Below are 16,390 nucleotides of genomic sequence, written 5' to 3' on the forward strand. Positions count from 1 at the left end.
AGGTTTAAAAACATGCAAGTTTAGAGGCTAATTGCGCGGTTTAGAAGTATTTCCTTATAATTTAAAACATATCTACGCGTAGATCATGATGTTTTGTTAGAATCGCTGAAAACTGTTTTCCAAAATTCGCAGCGGGTAGTGTACAGCATCGATTTCTGTGGAACCCAGTAGCTGTCAAAACTTTCACATTTTTACGAATAACTGGGAAATCGTAAATTTTTCAGGTAAAACGTTTGACACAAACTTAACTTAAATTTTTACGACAAATCTGAAAATGAATGAAAAAAGGGGCGGTTCCATTTAAAAAACCAAAGTTGGTAACTACCACACGTTTATGATACACCCCGTATATTGGAAAGTAATTTTAAAATGTGGACCTTTTAAACATGAAAAACTTTCGTAGGACGTATTTTCTTGTAAAGTTCATATTTACTGAGATATCGCACTTTGACGCACTAATGAGCAACCCTGTATATTCGTTATTATGGACTCAAAACCTTCAATTTCGGTATTGGGAAGTTCCTTAGATCGGAAACAATCCAATGAGCGCAAAAAATACGGTTGTAAAATTTTGATTTTTGGTCGAAAATTCATTAAAGATTCAAGTCTGTCAAAATACCTCAAACTCTACATCGTGTTTACCGGAAAGAGGCGAGGAATGCAAAAAAACGTTGTAAAATCTTCCACTTTCCTGTGGGTTGAACGCACCAACGCCGCATCTTCGACACACAAATGCAGCAGCTTGATTCTTGAACCCCAAAGTTTACTTGCTTTGTAAATCATGACGCAATTAATTTCCTTACAGGGTTTCAGCGCTACCACTTCCTGAATCAACGGCATTTTTCGCCTCAATTGTTGGAAACTAATGTCAACAAAAATTGACTTTGGCGAACTTTGGAAATTTGGTTTTTGTGCCAAGAAGATCCGAATCTCCCCTTTCACAGGACGCCACAAATTGGCGTCGCGACGCCTTTGGCCTACATACACCTAAAGTGCGAGGAGCCGTGCCTCCATTAATTATTCATTCATCCTACGCCTCTGTGTTCTTTTGTGCTGGCAATGAAGAAGCCTTTCGGCGTTACATGGCGAATAATTAAGCTGGATTGTTGATGCTCGTAAGCGCCAGAAAGAGAACGATTTCAATGCCCAAATGCACTTAGGAAAATGCAAGAATTGCACAATTTAAACCTGCCGCTTTCGCTTCCCGGGACAAATGAGTGTTTCCAGAGTTTCCAAACTTTCCATTCCAGCCAAATGAACTTCTTGACCAAGCCGGCGAACTATTCCAGGCCGAAGTTCTTTATGCCAGGTCCCAACAGATGAAGAATTTCAATATACCGTCCCGGGGGGGCTAAAAGCGAAACAACCCCCCATCTAAGTCACGGCATCCCAGCTTTATTGACCAAAAGCTGCACTCTAGAACTCGAGGAGGTGTGGGCGTGCTACGCACCCAACCAAAACGAAATTGGGCAAATGTCGATAGCCTTTATTAGGCCCGAAGAGGTGCAACATTTCCCCGGGTTATCGATAATTCAAAACCATAATTTGACCGCCAGAACGGTCGCCGATTTTAACCAAAATGATGGCATTCGAGGGGTAGCTTAAATTATTGGGAGGGCAGCAGAGGAAACATCCACTTTTATGGGCAAATTGTTTATAATCATTGCCGCAAACATCGGCATTCAAAAACGATCAGCTCTAAGCACCACAGAATGGAAATGTTAAATGAATTATGCAAAAGCCAGTTGGATTTAACAAACCAATCAGCCAAACGCCGCATTAAACTGTTAACATCGGTTTTTGTTTATTTATGTGTGTATTATTTCTGCGTTTGGTCCGGGGGGGCGTGTTTCAATTAATTAGGCCTCAACGAGTTCGCTTTGCCTTGTCGAAGCCTCAGATAGACAAACTTTCAAAGTTTCCCAAAAGCGCCACAAAAATCGATCCTCCAAAGCTTCAAAGCCCATTTTTAGGCAAATCGAGTTGACGGTAAATACCAAGGCAAAGCTTTACTCGATTAAGTGAACGTCTTAAGAAAGCCCGTTGCTCAGGAATGAAATGGTTGAAGAGCATCAGTAATTTCCCCAGTTGACGTGAATGAAGCCGCTTTAGATCCCCTCCAGTTGACATGTAATATGTGTGCAATTAGAAGAAAATCGTCAAAGTATACACGTACACGCTTTCTAATGTCAGCCAATCGTTGCCTGGATTTGAGCGGTAATTATGAGGCCCATTGTGGAAAATATTCACGATCTTTTACCAACAGACGCCTCATTGTTCTCCGCCCCATTATGTCCTTCGAGCGAATATGTTATGCCCCAAATGACTAAAATTTATGGACTGTCTATCATGCGAGTGCCGCACTTTAAGTGCAAACTTGCCGACTTCAGTGTGCCAAAGTCTTGTAATTCAAATGCGCCATTTGCTTGGATTAAATGGAAATCCACTACCCACTCTTTCAATCGATGGGAGCCGTTTTTGTCCTGGAATTCTTTCCCTGGCCAACTCATCGCTTCACGGAAAATTGGAACGATTTGTTCCGAAATTCGGGGCATTTGTCACGCAAAGTCGGAAAGACGACTGGATATCCGCATGCACTATATTGGGCTACAAATGTGTCGTCCTGTAGGAGAGTTAAATGAAACACATTAGAGAAGTGCAATTAGGAAAGAGATGAACGGGGCCACGGGTACGCTCAGGGCCCGGAATGAGCCTCATTTATAAACGGGAATTTGATGGACGATTCCCGGGGCTTAGCGAAAGGCTTTTATGACTTGCGAATGAATGCCCAGCTCGTGTAATCAATTAATCCATCCATTTGAGGGTGCAAATTTCAATTCACCCCCATACACGCTTTCTGGGAAAAATCTTGCATTTGAAGAAAAAATCTCAGTTCTACCAAGCGATAGAGCAGTTGCAATCTCCAAACAATGTAGCTGTAAACCGTCAAACTTTCAGTTAAATCCATGCACTCACTGATTTTTGGGAAGTTTTCGAACTTTACCCCGCAATATCAAAAGAGATAGACTATCGAGACCATTCCATGAAGCTAGTGGGTTTTTCGGGTTTTAAGGCCGTTCTAAAATGGAATTTCTTCTTGACGCTTCGCAAGCACGAGTGGCTTACACCTTCAGAGATTGTTTGCTTGAATGCTTGCACTGTTCTGATCTCATCATCAAAAATAGAATTTAATAAATTTACTATGATAATGAAAAAAGTTGATTAAAAAACCCCAAGACTTTCCAGTTCTGAAATAATCAACATTTTCTGTCTAAACTGCTCAACAAAATAAGCGTTATACGCCCAAATTTGCCCTAACTTTGGAACATGACAAATTGTGACTGCTGCGAAGTATTTGATTTCTGTTTGAAGTGTCGTGTAGTAAAATAGCATGCTTTCATTGTATTAAAAATTCCTACAAACTGAACATTAATCTATGGTACTATACATATATACATATGTATATACATGAAAGATTAAATAAGTTTATACTATCTTTATATTGCAATTTTGTTAAATATTTAGTAAACAAATTCTGCTAAAATTCGAATTATTCATGAATCTCTAAAACGCAATCCGTTGGTTATTGGTTGTGACGTCTCTGATCATATAAATGGCGGATTGTTTACGTTCTGTCCATAGTGTTCAGTTGTGTGGTTGTGTTTCATTAATTATTTTGTGGATTTAAATAATTTATAGCTTGTTTTAAACTAAAAAATGGATCAGAAGGATTCCATAAAGCTGAACAAACAATTTACCATGTGTGCATATTTTTTATGGTCACCAAATTTTTAAAAAACGACAAACGCTTTAATACAGCCGAATTTAAGGGTGTCAAAGTAGCAGCGTACGTAAAAATCCGTAAATTCATTATTAGTTACTCTCTCTTTAATATACTAATCTGTCTGTATGGTTTAAATTAGGTAAATAATATATAGAATTTCACTTATTCTATTTAACCTAAACTATACGCATGGCTGCTTTAAAAGTAAAATGAACTCTTAAATTTGTATTTCGGGTATCACGAGAACAATATGGTGATAGTGCTATCGGACATGTGGAATTGAAACGCGAGGGTTGTTTGTATAGTGTACAAGGATAATTTCCCAACGATTTCCAAAACACAGAAGGCATATTCTGTCTGCTTCATCATTAGCTTTTTATTCGTACTTTCATTAAAATGATCCTCGCAACAAAAGAAAATTGATTTTGATTTAAGAACATCACGACTAGCTGCTTTGAACCATAAAACTTTACGTGCATAATCATGGGGAACGGTTAAAAGAGTTTGTTTGGAGCACTTATTGAGGTATTCTTGCATCCTGGCACAAAACACCACTTCTTTTGTGATCCATAAATGTCACTATTTTCCATTATGCAAGATAATAATAATAATCAATAAAATAATGATAATCACAATAACTTAAATAATAAAACAAAGCTGCGAAAACAACCAAATAAACATGAGGCACTTTGTTGATATGACCTGCTACGTCACAATCGGGATAGGCAACCGACGATACGGATTCGGCGTTTTTGGCGGAAAATATCTGATTTGAATTTAAATTCGGTTTTCAATTATTATGGAAACTTTTTTTGCAAAAAAAATATATCAGTCTATATTTTTTTATATGTATATACTATATCAAATATATTTTTTCCTATGTTTTTATTTACGAGATGATGTCAAAAAATCGACTTTTTGGTCCTGCAGCAATAACATTTTTCTTCTTGAACCGATTTTCAAAATCTACAGCTGCCGGCGAAGCTAAAACGTCCTGTAAGAAAATGTACAAGTATGATCGTCGACTCAAGACAAAAATTAAATTCACAGGAATGCATTAAAAGTGACCCATTCGGAATTTCCCCCAAAATTTCGTATTATAGTAGACTTTGAATTAAAGTTAAATTTATTGCTTTTTGATATTAATTATATATATTTATAATTTATAATTTGTTGCCTCGTTACGCGCATTTTCAGGCGAACAAGACCTTCACAAGACAAGGTGTTCCACCACCAGTCAATCTTAACTCATGTCTAGCATAGATCATCCTAAACTGTTCAGAATTAACGGATTGTTTGAAAATAAATTTATCTTTAATTCAAAGTCTACCATAATAGCAAATTTCGGGGGCAATTCCGAATGGGTCACTTTTAATGCAATCCCCTGAATTTAATTTTTGTATTGAGTCGACGATCATACTTGGATCTTCTTACATGACGTTTTAACTTCAACGGCAGCTGTAGATTTCAAAAATCGGTCCAAGAAGAAAAATGTTATCACTGCAAAACCAAAAATTCGATTTTTTGACATCACCCCGTAAATAAAAAAGATAGCAAAAAAAATTGAAAACCCGTTTTGAGATATGAGGTCTATCCTTATACCTTTGATGTTGAAATTCTAAAAATATTTTTTTTGCTCAATTGAGAACATGTCAAACTTTCACAAATTGCTTCAATTGCCACCTGTAGAAACTTTAATTGAAGCGCCATTTATTTGTAAAGACACGCACTGATAGAAAAATACTTATACTACACAACACTTCAAACAGAAATAAAGTAGCTCACAGAAGTCATAATTTATCGAGTTCCAAAGTGAGGGCAAATTTGGCCGTGTAGCTTTTATTTTGTTGAACAGTTTATTTTGAGCGGTTTTTAAGCGATCGCAAATTTCAACGGACGATATCTTCCTTATGATGGACTCAAAAATTCAAAAACACGGTTGTCAGATTTTAAATTTTGTTCGAAAATTCCATGAGGCAAGGGATCGATTTTTTCAAAAAATTCAAGTCACTCAAAATACCTCAAACTCTACATTATTTTCACCAGCAAAAAAGCGAGAAATGCAACAAGGTGATTAAAAAACACTGCAGACAAAACAAAAAAAAACAAAGCAAACCACCTCTGAAGATGCAAGGTACTCGTGCTTGCGAAACCTCAGACAGAAATTCCGTTTTACGACGGCCTAAAAACTCACTAGTGTTTTTTACCCCGAGGGTTAGTGCAGCAGACTTGAACTTGATTTTTTTTTAAATCCTAACTTCGCCTCTGAAGGATGATGTCGATTGAAGTTTGAGAGCTCAAAGCAGACTACAGTAGCTACAAATCCATGCACTCACTAATTTTTGACAATCTCCCAAATTTGCATAGCAAATTCAGTACTGGATTCTGAAGAAAAATCCCTGCTCCGCCTCTGAAGGCAGGCAGCAGTTGCAATTACTACAGGGTGTAACTCGCTATAGTGGCTACAAATCCTGATCATTTTGCTCACCTTCAAATGATCACTAAATTTTTAGAAGTTTCACGCCAAACCATTTAATCACATTTGGTTCACTCTGTATTAGTTGGATTAAAATTGCGTTTGTTTGCTTGCAGATTGGAGTTCATGCAGCTTCCACAGTACCATGGTGGACTACTCGATGTATCATGAAAACACATCGAGCTACTTCCACTTGATCAATGCAAGCAACATCAGCGACAGCGAAGGTAAGTGAGCGCTCAGCTACGCCGCTGTTGGATTGTAATTAAAATTTTTCTGCAGAGTTAGCCGTGACGTCAGACGGGCGCATGCAACCGACAAAGGTTATATTAAAAGCAATATAAAAGCAAATCTGCTAAATATATTATTATGGTTACGTTCGTTGGCGGACTTTATTAAAGCAAAAGCCGCCAAACCTTGGATTTCTTTGTTATGCAAAACAAGCACCTGCCTTAACCTATGTTATCGTTTAATTACGCTGGGTGATGCTGTTTTGCGTGCAAATTCCGCCGGAAGTGAGTGTGATGAGGAAACCACAACCATTTTCTTTTTCCGCCTCAAGTTCTTCGATTTCCGGGCCTCCATTGCGGTTCTCCATTAATTTCCAGTTACTACTCCTTTTTTTCTTCTCTCCCCGCCATCCACTCTCGCCACTTTAGACTTGTAAATTAGTGGCCGCCTAATGGTTTGACTATTGCGATCCAGATTAGTGGATTTGTTCGTTTGTACATCTTGCGCAAATTCAGCTCGGTTTATGCTCCGGAAACTGGAAAATTTGCAAATTTGCCTGATTTCTTACTTGAAAACTGCAAACTCCACTGACTGCAATTGAGCATTGCTTTGGGCTTCAGTGGCGGAACTACGCAATTTCTTCCGAGAGTAAAGAAAAACAATTTTTCTATTCTGTTCAAAAATCACCGAATGCATGGATTTCAGTGCAACTTTTGCAACTACTTTAGTCTGATCCAGTCTGTAGCAATTGCAACTGGTACCTTTCTTCAGGGCCGCAGCTACGATTTTTTTCTCGACGGCAAATGTCAGTTTTTCGTATCGAATTTTCTGGACGGTTTAGAAACTCCAAAAAAATCATCAGGTGCATGGATTTGAGTAAAATTTGCAGGATTTGCATCTACTTAAGTCCGCTCCACTAGTAGCAATTGCAACCTTTCAGAGGCGGGGATACGATTTTTTCCTATAGGAAATGGCAGGCTCCCGTAAAAATTAAAGTTTGGAAGCTTCCCAAAAATCAGCAAGAGCATGGATTTGAGTACAATTTGCAGGCTTTGCAGCTACTCTCCTCTGCTCCACTTTGTAGCTGTTGCAACAGCGCCTCCTTTCAGAGGCGGAGGTACGATTTTTTTCATTGACAAATGTCAATCTCCCACATTGAATTTGCTGGGCAAAGTTTCGCAGCTTCTCAAAAATCAATGGGCACATGGATTTTAGTGCAATTTGCAGGATTTGCAGCTACTCTCCTCTGCTCCACTCTGTAGCTGTTGCAACAAGCGCCTCCTTTCAGAAGCGGATCTAAGCATTTTTTTCAATGACAAATGCAAGTCTCCCACATTGAATTTGCTGGGCAAAATTTCGCAGCTTCTCAAAAGTCAATGAGTCCATGGATTTTAGTGCAATTTGCAAGATTTGCAGCTACTCTCCTCTGGTCCACTCTGTAGCTATTGCAACTCTTGCTTCATTTCAGAGACGGAGCTACGATTTTTCTCAATTACAAATGCCAGTCTCCCACAGTAAATTTTCTGGGCAAAGTTTTGCAGCTTCTTAAAAATCAGCGGGTGCATGGATTTTAGTGCAATTTGCAGGATTTGCAGGATTTGCAGCTACTTGCCTGTGTTCCCTCTGTAGCTGTTGCAACCAACGCCTCCTTACAGAGGCGCAGCTACAACCTTTTTGGCATTTGCAGCTTTCTTATTCAGTTTAAATTATTATTTGTATTATTCATGTTCCAGACCGCAACCAATTCATCCTGCCGGTATGGCGGCAAGTTTTATGGAGCATCCTGTATGCAGGAATGGTTATTGTGGCAACTGGTGGCAACTTGATCGTAATCTGGATCGTGCTGGCCCACAAGCGAATGCGAACCGTCACCAACTACTTCCTCTGTAAGTTTTCGCTCAGTATATCGCCTTGGCGAGCAATTTTTTGCTGCTGGATAATCCAGAAAATAACACGTGGATATTGCAACGCCGTTTGCACGTCCTGTCCGGTAACTTGTGGAAAATAATCGTTTCCAGACTGGATATATATGGTGCTACGGATATGTAATCTGAAATAATGTCGAGCCGATATGGGGCAGTAAAAATCGCAAGTCTGCAGCATTCGTTTCGGACGTAATCCGGCTGAAACAAGGCTCGTTTCTTCGGATGGTTAAATTGCGAAAAACTGCACGTGCAATCCCGCTAGCCGATAATACAAATATCCAGTTTTTTATTTGTTTAGCCAACTAATCCAGCAGCAAATCCTCCCACTAAGATTATCCAGACAGTCAATGCATCCAGTTCACGCTTCCATAAGTAGATTTACTGCCATAATTAGTGCGATTCAGATTTAATGGATTTAGAGCTGTTGGGGCTTGTAATGGAAATGCACATGTAAACCCGTTGATTCGTGTTGTATATTGGGCAAAAATTACGGAAAAGCCGCTGATCAAATCCAAGTTAATTAGTACATTTATCCAATTGCCCTAATGGAGTCAATCCCCAACATCCCTCACGGTTAATTCGGTTCAATTAGGCGAAACTATTAACGAGACGATTCGAATGTTTAATGGAAAATCACTGGCAAACTTGAAATCTCAATGTTTGGCGACAACTGGGCAGTGAATGTTGGATTAAAAATCTGGGAAATCAACCGCCTTCAAAAGCTCCGGACAAAATTAATTAATAAAATAGCCGACAATTTCTTGAGACAATTGCCACAAAAAAATGCCACTTCCGGGAGCCAAGCTAATTAATTCGTTAAATCCTCTTCACGTCAGGCACATCACTCGGCCCCTGAAGTGTAGGATCAAGATTTTTCCATGATTAAGGATGTTTGTTAATTAAGCTATTGTTTTCCAGTGAACCTCTCAGTAGCTGATACCATGGTGTCCACCCTTAATGTTACCTTCAACTACGTCTACATGCTCTACTCCCATTGGCCGTTCGGAGAACTCTACTGCAAGATCAGCCAATTTATTGCCGTTCTGTCGGTTTGCGCCAGCGTTTTTTCACTTATGTCCATTTCCATTGATAGGTAAGTGAACGTAATTTTTCCTAAACTCAGAAATAAAAAAAATGCATTGGAAAACTTTCCAGAACAGAAGCTTCTTCTCAGTAATAAATTCGAACGCAATTTCCTTCGCGTGGCATAAACTCTTCAATCTTTCAGCTAAATAAACCGCAAAGGCACATTGGGCTTAAATTCCAATTATAATGAACCTGGACGTGAAAGTTACATAACTAAATCGGGCTTAATTGCAAGCTTGTTAGAAGCAATTTATACTGTTCCGAGCAGTTGCCGCTTTATCTGCATTATACCCGAGAACGAATCGGGTCTGGTCCCGAATTTCAATTGAATTAAGAAGATCTTTTTGAATCTGCGAAATAGGAAAATATCGCCTTGTTTAAATACAGCTGTTTCGCCTTTAGTGCGGTATCCAAAGGAAAATAAATCGCTTTACATAAACCCGTTCGTCTTACCTTTCCACTTAGTTTCGCTTCCAGCGTGATTTAATGCGGGGAAATCGTTCTATTTGTGCTTAATCTGTTTGTTTCCGCCACCCCCTAGCAATAATGTATTTGCCGAGTGTTGTTTTGCGAAATCGGGGGCCGCGATTCCTTATTCATTTATGCAGACGACACTATGCTGATTGCATTTGTTTCAGATACATGGCGATTATGACACCGCTAAAGCCTCGCATGGGCCGCATGGTTACTTTGGTGTTGGCGCTCTCCACTTGGGTGTTGGGCATTATTATTGGAATGCCCAGTCTCTTGTACTACAAGACCTACAAGGATACGTACTCTAATGGGGAGGAGAGAGTCATTTGCTACCCCGAGTGGCCGGACGGAATCAGCAACGAAAGTCTTTATGAGTACTAGTGAGTGTTATTTAAAAAAAAATAAACTTTTGAAAAATTTTATAATCCGGGGCAGTTTGGCATTGCCATTTCCAAACTGTTGCGCTTAAAGGCAATGTCACAGACAAGAACAGGCATAGTTTGCAGTGCAAGCAACGAAGAGGGAGCGCTAAGCAGTCCGCGCTCTGTTTATTGCACTGTCCAAGTGCACTGACAAGGACAGCTATAGGGGGAAGCTTTGCACTTGAGAAGGCCGTCGCCAAACTCGTCCGGCGAAGCTGAAGCTTATCAAACCCGATAATTTCAAAAACTCGATGTTCAAATTGAGCGTTGTAGTTTTTATTGTCAAAAAGCGGCTTTCGTCGGAACGACTTCTAAAAAATAGTAAAAATTAAGCCAAACCTGTCACGAAAATCAAACTTTGAGGAATCAGAGAGTAGAGACTTTTCTGTTTATAAGCAACCAGACATAAGAAGCATTTTACGGATCTTTTTAGAAAAATTGTCAAAATTAGCCCAAACCGGTCACGAAAAGCAAACTTTGTGTGAGTGTATTTCCCTATTTTTGGCAGGTAATTTTTTTTAGGCGCGGTTTTCCAACTGTTTTTGTTTCAAACAGCTCTATCCGAATCTTATTTAAAAAATGTGTCCAAATTAGGTCAAACCTGCCCAAGAAATCGACCTCAGGGGTTTCATAGAGTGGAGTTTTGTCTATTTTCCATCTAAATCCGCACATCGATCCCGTTAAAAGATAAAAACCTTCTGGTTTCTTCCCAGAAACATCCAGATAGATTTTCGTATTGAAAAACCCTCCGACCCTAGACCAAGCCTAACGTTCCGCCACTGTTTTCCCACGACTGGGCATTTTCGCTATTGAAACGGAACGGCGCAATTAGCAAAACATCTTGTTAATTAGTAAAAAGGGACCCTTAAAGGGGCGAATAAAAAATTCAAACGCACCCTCGCCTTTACGTCTGAGGGCCGAAAAGAAAATTGTCCGCTGTGTTCTAAATGGATTTTAGGTGTTTAATAATTTGCCAAATTTGAAATGGCGCGTTTTTTGCCCCCGAATGTATAGCGAATCATAGCGGGGGGAAAACTGGTTTCTTTGGCCAAAGTCTTTAGCGACACCACAATGCATCGGTTTTTTTGCATTTTAAAAGCAAGTCGAAAACTTTTAATTCGAAAGTTGAGGAAAGTTTCAGGGGGAAAAGTGAGTCGCAATCCGGACTGGGAGAAGTTTGGGAGCCCGAAAGCGATTCCTTGGGGAATCGCTACCAGCGTCATTGGATTACCTTATTGTTTGTTGAAGAAGTAAATGTCAAAAGCTGGAGGATTTCGGCTCGGAAATTATGAGATTTAATTTTCAACTGCCGACATTTCCTTTAAGCGTTCAGTAATGTTAATTTTCCCGACAGTTTCAATGTGATCTTCCTGGTGATAACCTACTTGGTGCCAATTCTATCCATGACTTACACGTATGCTCGCATTGGAATCGAACTGTGGGGGTCGCAAAGTATCGGCGAATGCACTCAAAGACAAATGGACAACATCAAGAGCAAAAGAAGGGTAAGTTGTAACTGTCGCCCGGGTTGCGACGGTTCGCTAGCGGTCACGCCAACCGAAAATTAACCAGCAAAACGAAGGAAATTAGAGGGTACAACCTCAATCTATATTCAAATTAATACAATTTACCGACGGAAAATGTGCCAAGGCAGTTTTTTTTGTTAATATTCAAACTTAAAAACAGCATTTAAGAAGCTTTTGCTCGATGCGATTGAAGTGCAAAAATTATTGATTGAACTACTCGGAGGAATCTATTCATATAATCTGGGGGAAGTTTGGCATTGCCCTTCCCACCCTGTTGCGCTGAGATGCAATGCCACCGACAAGAACACACATAGTTTGCACTGGGAGTAACGAAGAGGCAACATTTAAACTACCGCGCTTTATTTAGTTCCCTGTCCAAATTCACTGACAAGGACAGATATAAGTGAGAGCGTCACATTGAGACGGCCGTCGCCAAACTCACCCATCAAAGTTTAGTTTTTTCCGAAACTATCATGCTTGAAACTAGTAAATTTTCCACGAGGGCATAAAAGTCCAAAAATCGCACCAGCTTCTGTTTTCCCGACGCTTCGCAGGATTAAAGCAGTGTAAATTCCTTAATTAGGGAAAACTGGCAATTAATTCCTTTGTGTGCAGAAACTTCGCAAATTGAGCGCAAAAGACCCGTTTATTATTTGCATTTTCTATAAATTCCTTCGAATAAATTCATGTAAAAAGGCACAGGGTTTCAAAGCTATATAGACGATCCGGGATAATTTTTCGGAAATACCGCAACTCAAGGGCAATTTAACGCGGAAAAATGACTGTAAAGGACCCACCAGAAAATTTCCAAATCACTCTAAAGCCCCAGCTTAGAGTAAACAGCGTCGCAATCCTCGTTAACATCTTTCGGGTGTGCCAGAAGTGACGTGCTTGTTCGTGGTTTAAACTTCATTAAAACTCCCTTAAAATAGCTTATAAAGACACCAGTCTAAGACAGTTGGAAAGTTCAGTTTCGCGAACTTTCGCAACGTTTTCTCCAGGCAACTTTGCCACTATTTCAGCTGAAACCGACGGTTTTTTCAGGTGGTGAAAATGATGATGGTAGTGGTGATTATTTTCGCCGTATGCTGGCTTCCATATCAACTCTACTTCATCATCATCGCCTACTACCCGAAGATCACCAGATCGAAGTACATTCAGGAGACTTTCTTGGCCATCTATTGGCTGGCGATGAGCAATTCCATGTACAATCCCATCATCTACTGCTGGATGAACGCCCGGTATGTACAGTGTTTTTAGATGTTTTGTCAAAGTGATTTTTCTCTCAACGGGGCCAATAATAACTCGGATCGTCTAATTTGATGAACGCGCCGGTAGATTTGCGGGCGGGCCCATAAAAGCGCCCATTTGCGGAAAAACGTATAAATCCGCTTTATCTCGGCAGATCATAAAACAGGGGTTGTCGCATTATGGGAAAATAATGGTCAGCTTGCCGCCCCTGTCTCGCTCTCGGTCTATGGGGCGAATTCTATTTTAATGCCCGGAGAAGACCGAAATTGAGATGTTTCGCGAAACACGTTCCTCCGCTCGTCGTTCCGCTTTTACTCGGGCGATAGAAACGGGGTTTTCCAGTTTCCGGATGCAAAAAAAAGAGCCATAATTCTGCAGAATTTTATAGCCAGAAGCTAAAATAGTTGCATACATTCATAAAATTGTGCGGCTGATGTAGTATTTGCTTTCAAAGGACTCTGTATCCCTTTGGAGACTAAGAATTTCGGATCAAACCTTATAAGAAATGACTCCCTCATAAGAAACTCAAAAACGTCCAAAAGCTTCCTACGACTAATTAATGATTTTGAACTAGGCCTGGGCCTAATTATGAAATACAATTTATTAGGTATATTAGAACACTAGCCTCCTTTGTCGATTCCTAAAAGTTTTGAAATCCCTTTCCAGCTTCGATTTTGGGACAAAAATCAAATAATTTTCTGTCAAAAAACGAACTGAATAAGCGAAAGTTTATAATAAATTATTTTCAAATCTCGGCACTTCCGTTCCTCTGAAAACTGTAGTTTGCTAAAAAAATTTATTTTTTTAGTTTGTACTGAATTTTTTTCGCATTGCTTTCTACTCAAGAACGTGCTATTTTGTAGTTTTACTTAAAAATACTGACGATCTGGAGGTCTTTTTCGCGAAAAATTACAAGATAAATCTATAGCTTTGAAGGAATTTTACAAAAACTTTTTTCGGCGTCGAATTCGGGTCAAAAACGAAAATAAATTTCTCCGGTTTTTCCCCAAAAATCATTAAGATTTTCTCAAAAAAACGATCACAAAACTAAACGTTTTTAAGCAAAACGCAAACAAACATTATTTTCTGATGCTTTTCTTCTTTTCTAACAATAATGGGGCCTTTTCAGTCAAAAATTACGAAACTAATTTTGCTAGAAAATTTGCTTCATTCATCGGTTTGCAGGGAACTTTAGAAAACCCTTTTCAGCTTCGAATTTGGCACAAAAACCAAATGATTTTATTCAGTTTTTTACCGAAAGTGATTAAAATTATCTAGAGAAAACGGCTAGAGCAAAATGTTCCAAAAAATTATTTGGAAAATTCGCTACCCTCATCGCTCGGAAGATTTTTAAGTTTCTATAAAATTTCAGGTCTTTTCAGTTTTAGCAAAGTTTCTATTAAGCAATTCTTTCTACGCAAAAAACGTATTATTTTTAGTTTTACTTAAAATACTGACAATCTTCAGGTATTTTCTGTGAAAATCTCGGCTTCTGAACAGCTTTGTAATTTTTTTCAGGAACCTTTTGCAGCTTCAAATTTTGAAAACCCTAATAATTTTTTTTGGATTTTTTCCCAAAAGTATTGGACCGAACAGAACAAGTGGAAGTTTATAATCAATGATTCGGAAAACATTACACTATTGTCGCTGTGAATAATTTGGTTTATTTAAATTCCGGTTTATTCACTTTTCCGTCATTATTTCTAAAGAAAACTCTCTAAACGGAATAAGGCATTTTTTCCTAACGTTTTACTGTAAAATACTGGCAAACTGAGTCTTTTATGCAAAAAAGTTAAAAGATGGATTTTACAAGAAAAGTCGTCGTGTTTACAGTTTGGTCTTCTTTGACGTCTTTTTCAAATACCGGTTTCATCTTAGAATCCGGGACAAAATCGAAACAAAGTTATCTTGTTTTTTTCAACAAAATTTAGGTTTCCTTAAAAACCGACCAGAGAAATCAAAAGCGTATAATCAATATTTGGAAAAATTATCACCCTCATGGCTCTAAAAATGTTTTAAGTATCTGCAAAATCTCCGAATTTTCCCGTTTTGGGACCAAATAGTATCAAGCAATCGTATGCTCAAAAGCAATATTTTGATTGCTTTTTTTGTTAGATGTTAAAATTCCGTCAGCGGCCATGAGTTATAACTCATTAACCAACGAGTTAAAACTCATTAACTCAGGGAGCGGCAACAACTCAACAGCGCAACTCAACACAGTGTTACTCAAGCCTATTTTGAAGATAATCTGTTAAATTGGAACATACGCAAAAAATTCACATTTTTGCTTTGAAATGCGATGCAAAATTTCGCATAAGAACTCAGTGCGCTCAAGAAAAGGTTTTCAAAATTTTTCGCAACATTATTGCAACATTTTTCGTCGATTTTGGGATGAAATTGAAAATGATCAATAATTCAACAAAATTTTTAAATGTTTGCTGAAAAAAGCAAAGTAATGAAAACTGCAACTGAAACGGGCTATAGAAAAAGCCACTGTGATTGACCCAATAATTTCAACCGTTTTCAAAATTTCCACCAAAACAGGTAGAAACCCTAGTACGAACTTATCTAGATCTGGATACAAAAAGGCGGTTTTCAATCTAAATCGAGCCATTTAAGGGCAGTTTCAGCTGGATATTAAAGATTAGCTAAAAATCCCATAGACACGGTCACATCAATACACAAACAGAACAAAAAAATGACTGTATATGTTTTGCAGGTTTCGACGAGGTTTCAAACAGTTCTTCTCCTGGCTGCCGTTTGTGCACGTTAGTCCAGGAGCTCTGACGCGACGCGAGGTGTTAACCAGCAAAAGACGCTCCTATTCCGGATCGCCGGATCACAACCGGATAATCCGCAACGGTAAGCAAACGACCAGGTGGAAAAGCGGCTCCGATGGGAAAGTTTGGATTTTTAGGGCCGTATAAAAAATATGTGGACGTCCGTCGTGAAAAATGGGCCGCGCAGCGCCGCAACCAACAAGAATCCGATAGTCGAATTTGTATGTATGAGTTTTTGATGTGGCATGCAACAAGCACAAAAAATGTGGACAAAATTGCGGCATTGATGTGGTAGATTATTCGCTTGCGGTGATTTTTTATTGAGAAATTCGGTTGCATGTCTCATTGAAAAGTCATGTCTGGTATTAGCACGAAGCTCCGTTTTGGATCAGTTTTATTTGCAAAAAATATGCCGAATGCGACTCTTTGTGTGAA

General features: G+C 39.0%; 1 protein-coding gene across 1 annotated transcript in view; it reads left to right on the forward strand.

Moving 5' to 3' along the window:
- LOC109543455 (tachykinin-like peptides receptor 99D) overlaps positions 1–16,390 on the forward strand; it is a 55,547-nt gene that overhangs the window by 36,945 nt on the left and 2,212 nt on the right. The window contains exons 2-8 of the mRNA XM_019913185.2: positions 6,377–6,487; positions 8,225–8,377; positions 9,335–9,509; positions 10,141–10,356; positions 11,753–11,903; positions 12,969–13,165; positions 15,895–16,037. Coding sequence (XP_019768744.1) covers positions 6,406–6,487; positions 8,225–8,377; positions 9,335–9,509; positions 10,141–10,356; positions 11,753–11,903; positions 12,969–13,165; positions 15,895–16,037 — 1,117 coding nt within the window. The 5' untranslated portion in view covers positions 6,377–6,405. The remainder of the gene's footprint in view (positions 1–6,376; positions 6,488–8,224; positions 8,378–9,334; positions 9,510–10,140; positions 10,357–11,752; positions 11,904–12,968; positions 13,166–15,894; positions 16,038–16,390) is intronic.

This window comes from Dendroctonus ponderosae, unplaced genomic scaffold (assembly GCF_020466585.1).
Source record: "Dendroctonus ponderosae isolate FM_Combo_2020 unplaced genomic scaffold, Dpon_F_20191213v2 Dpon_F_20191213_1, whole genome shotgun sequence".
In the NCBI taxonomy this organism is placed as follows: domain Eukaryota; kingdom Metazoa; phylum Arthropoda; class Insecta; order Coleoptera; family Curculionidae; genus Dendroctonus; species Dendroctonus ponderosae.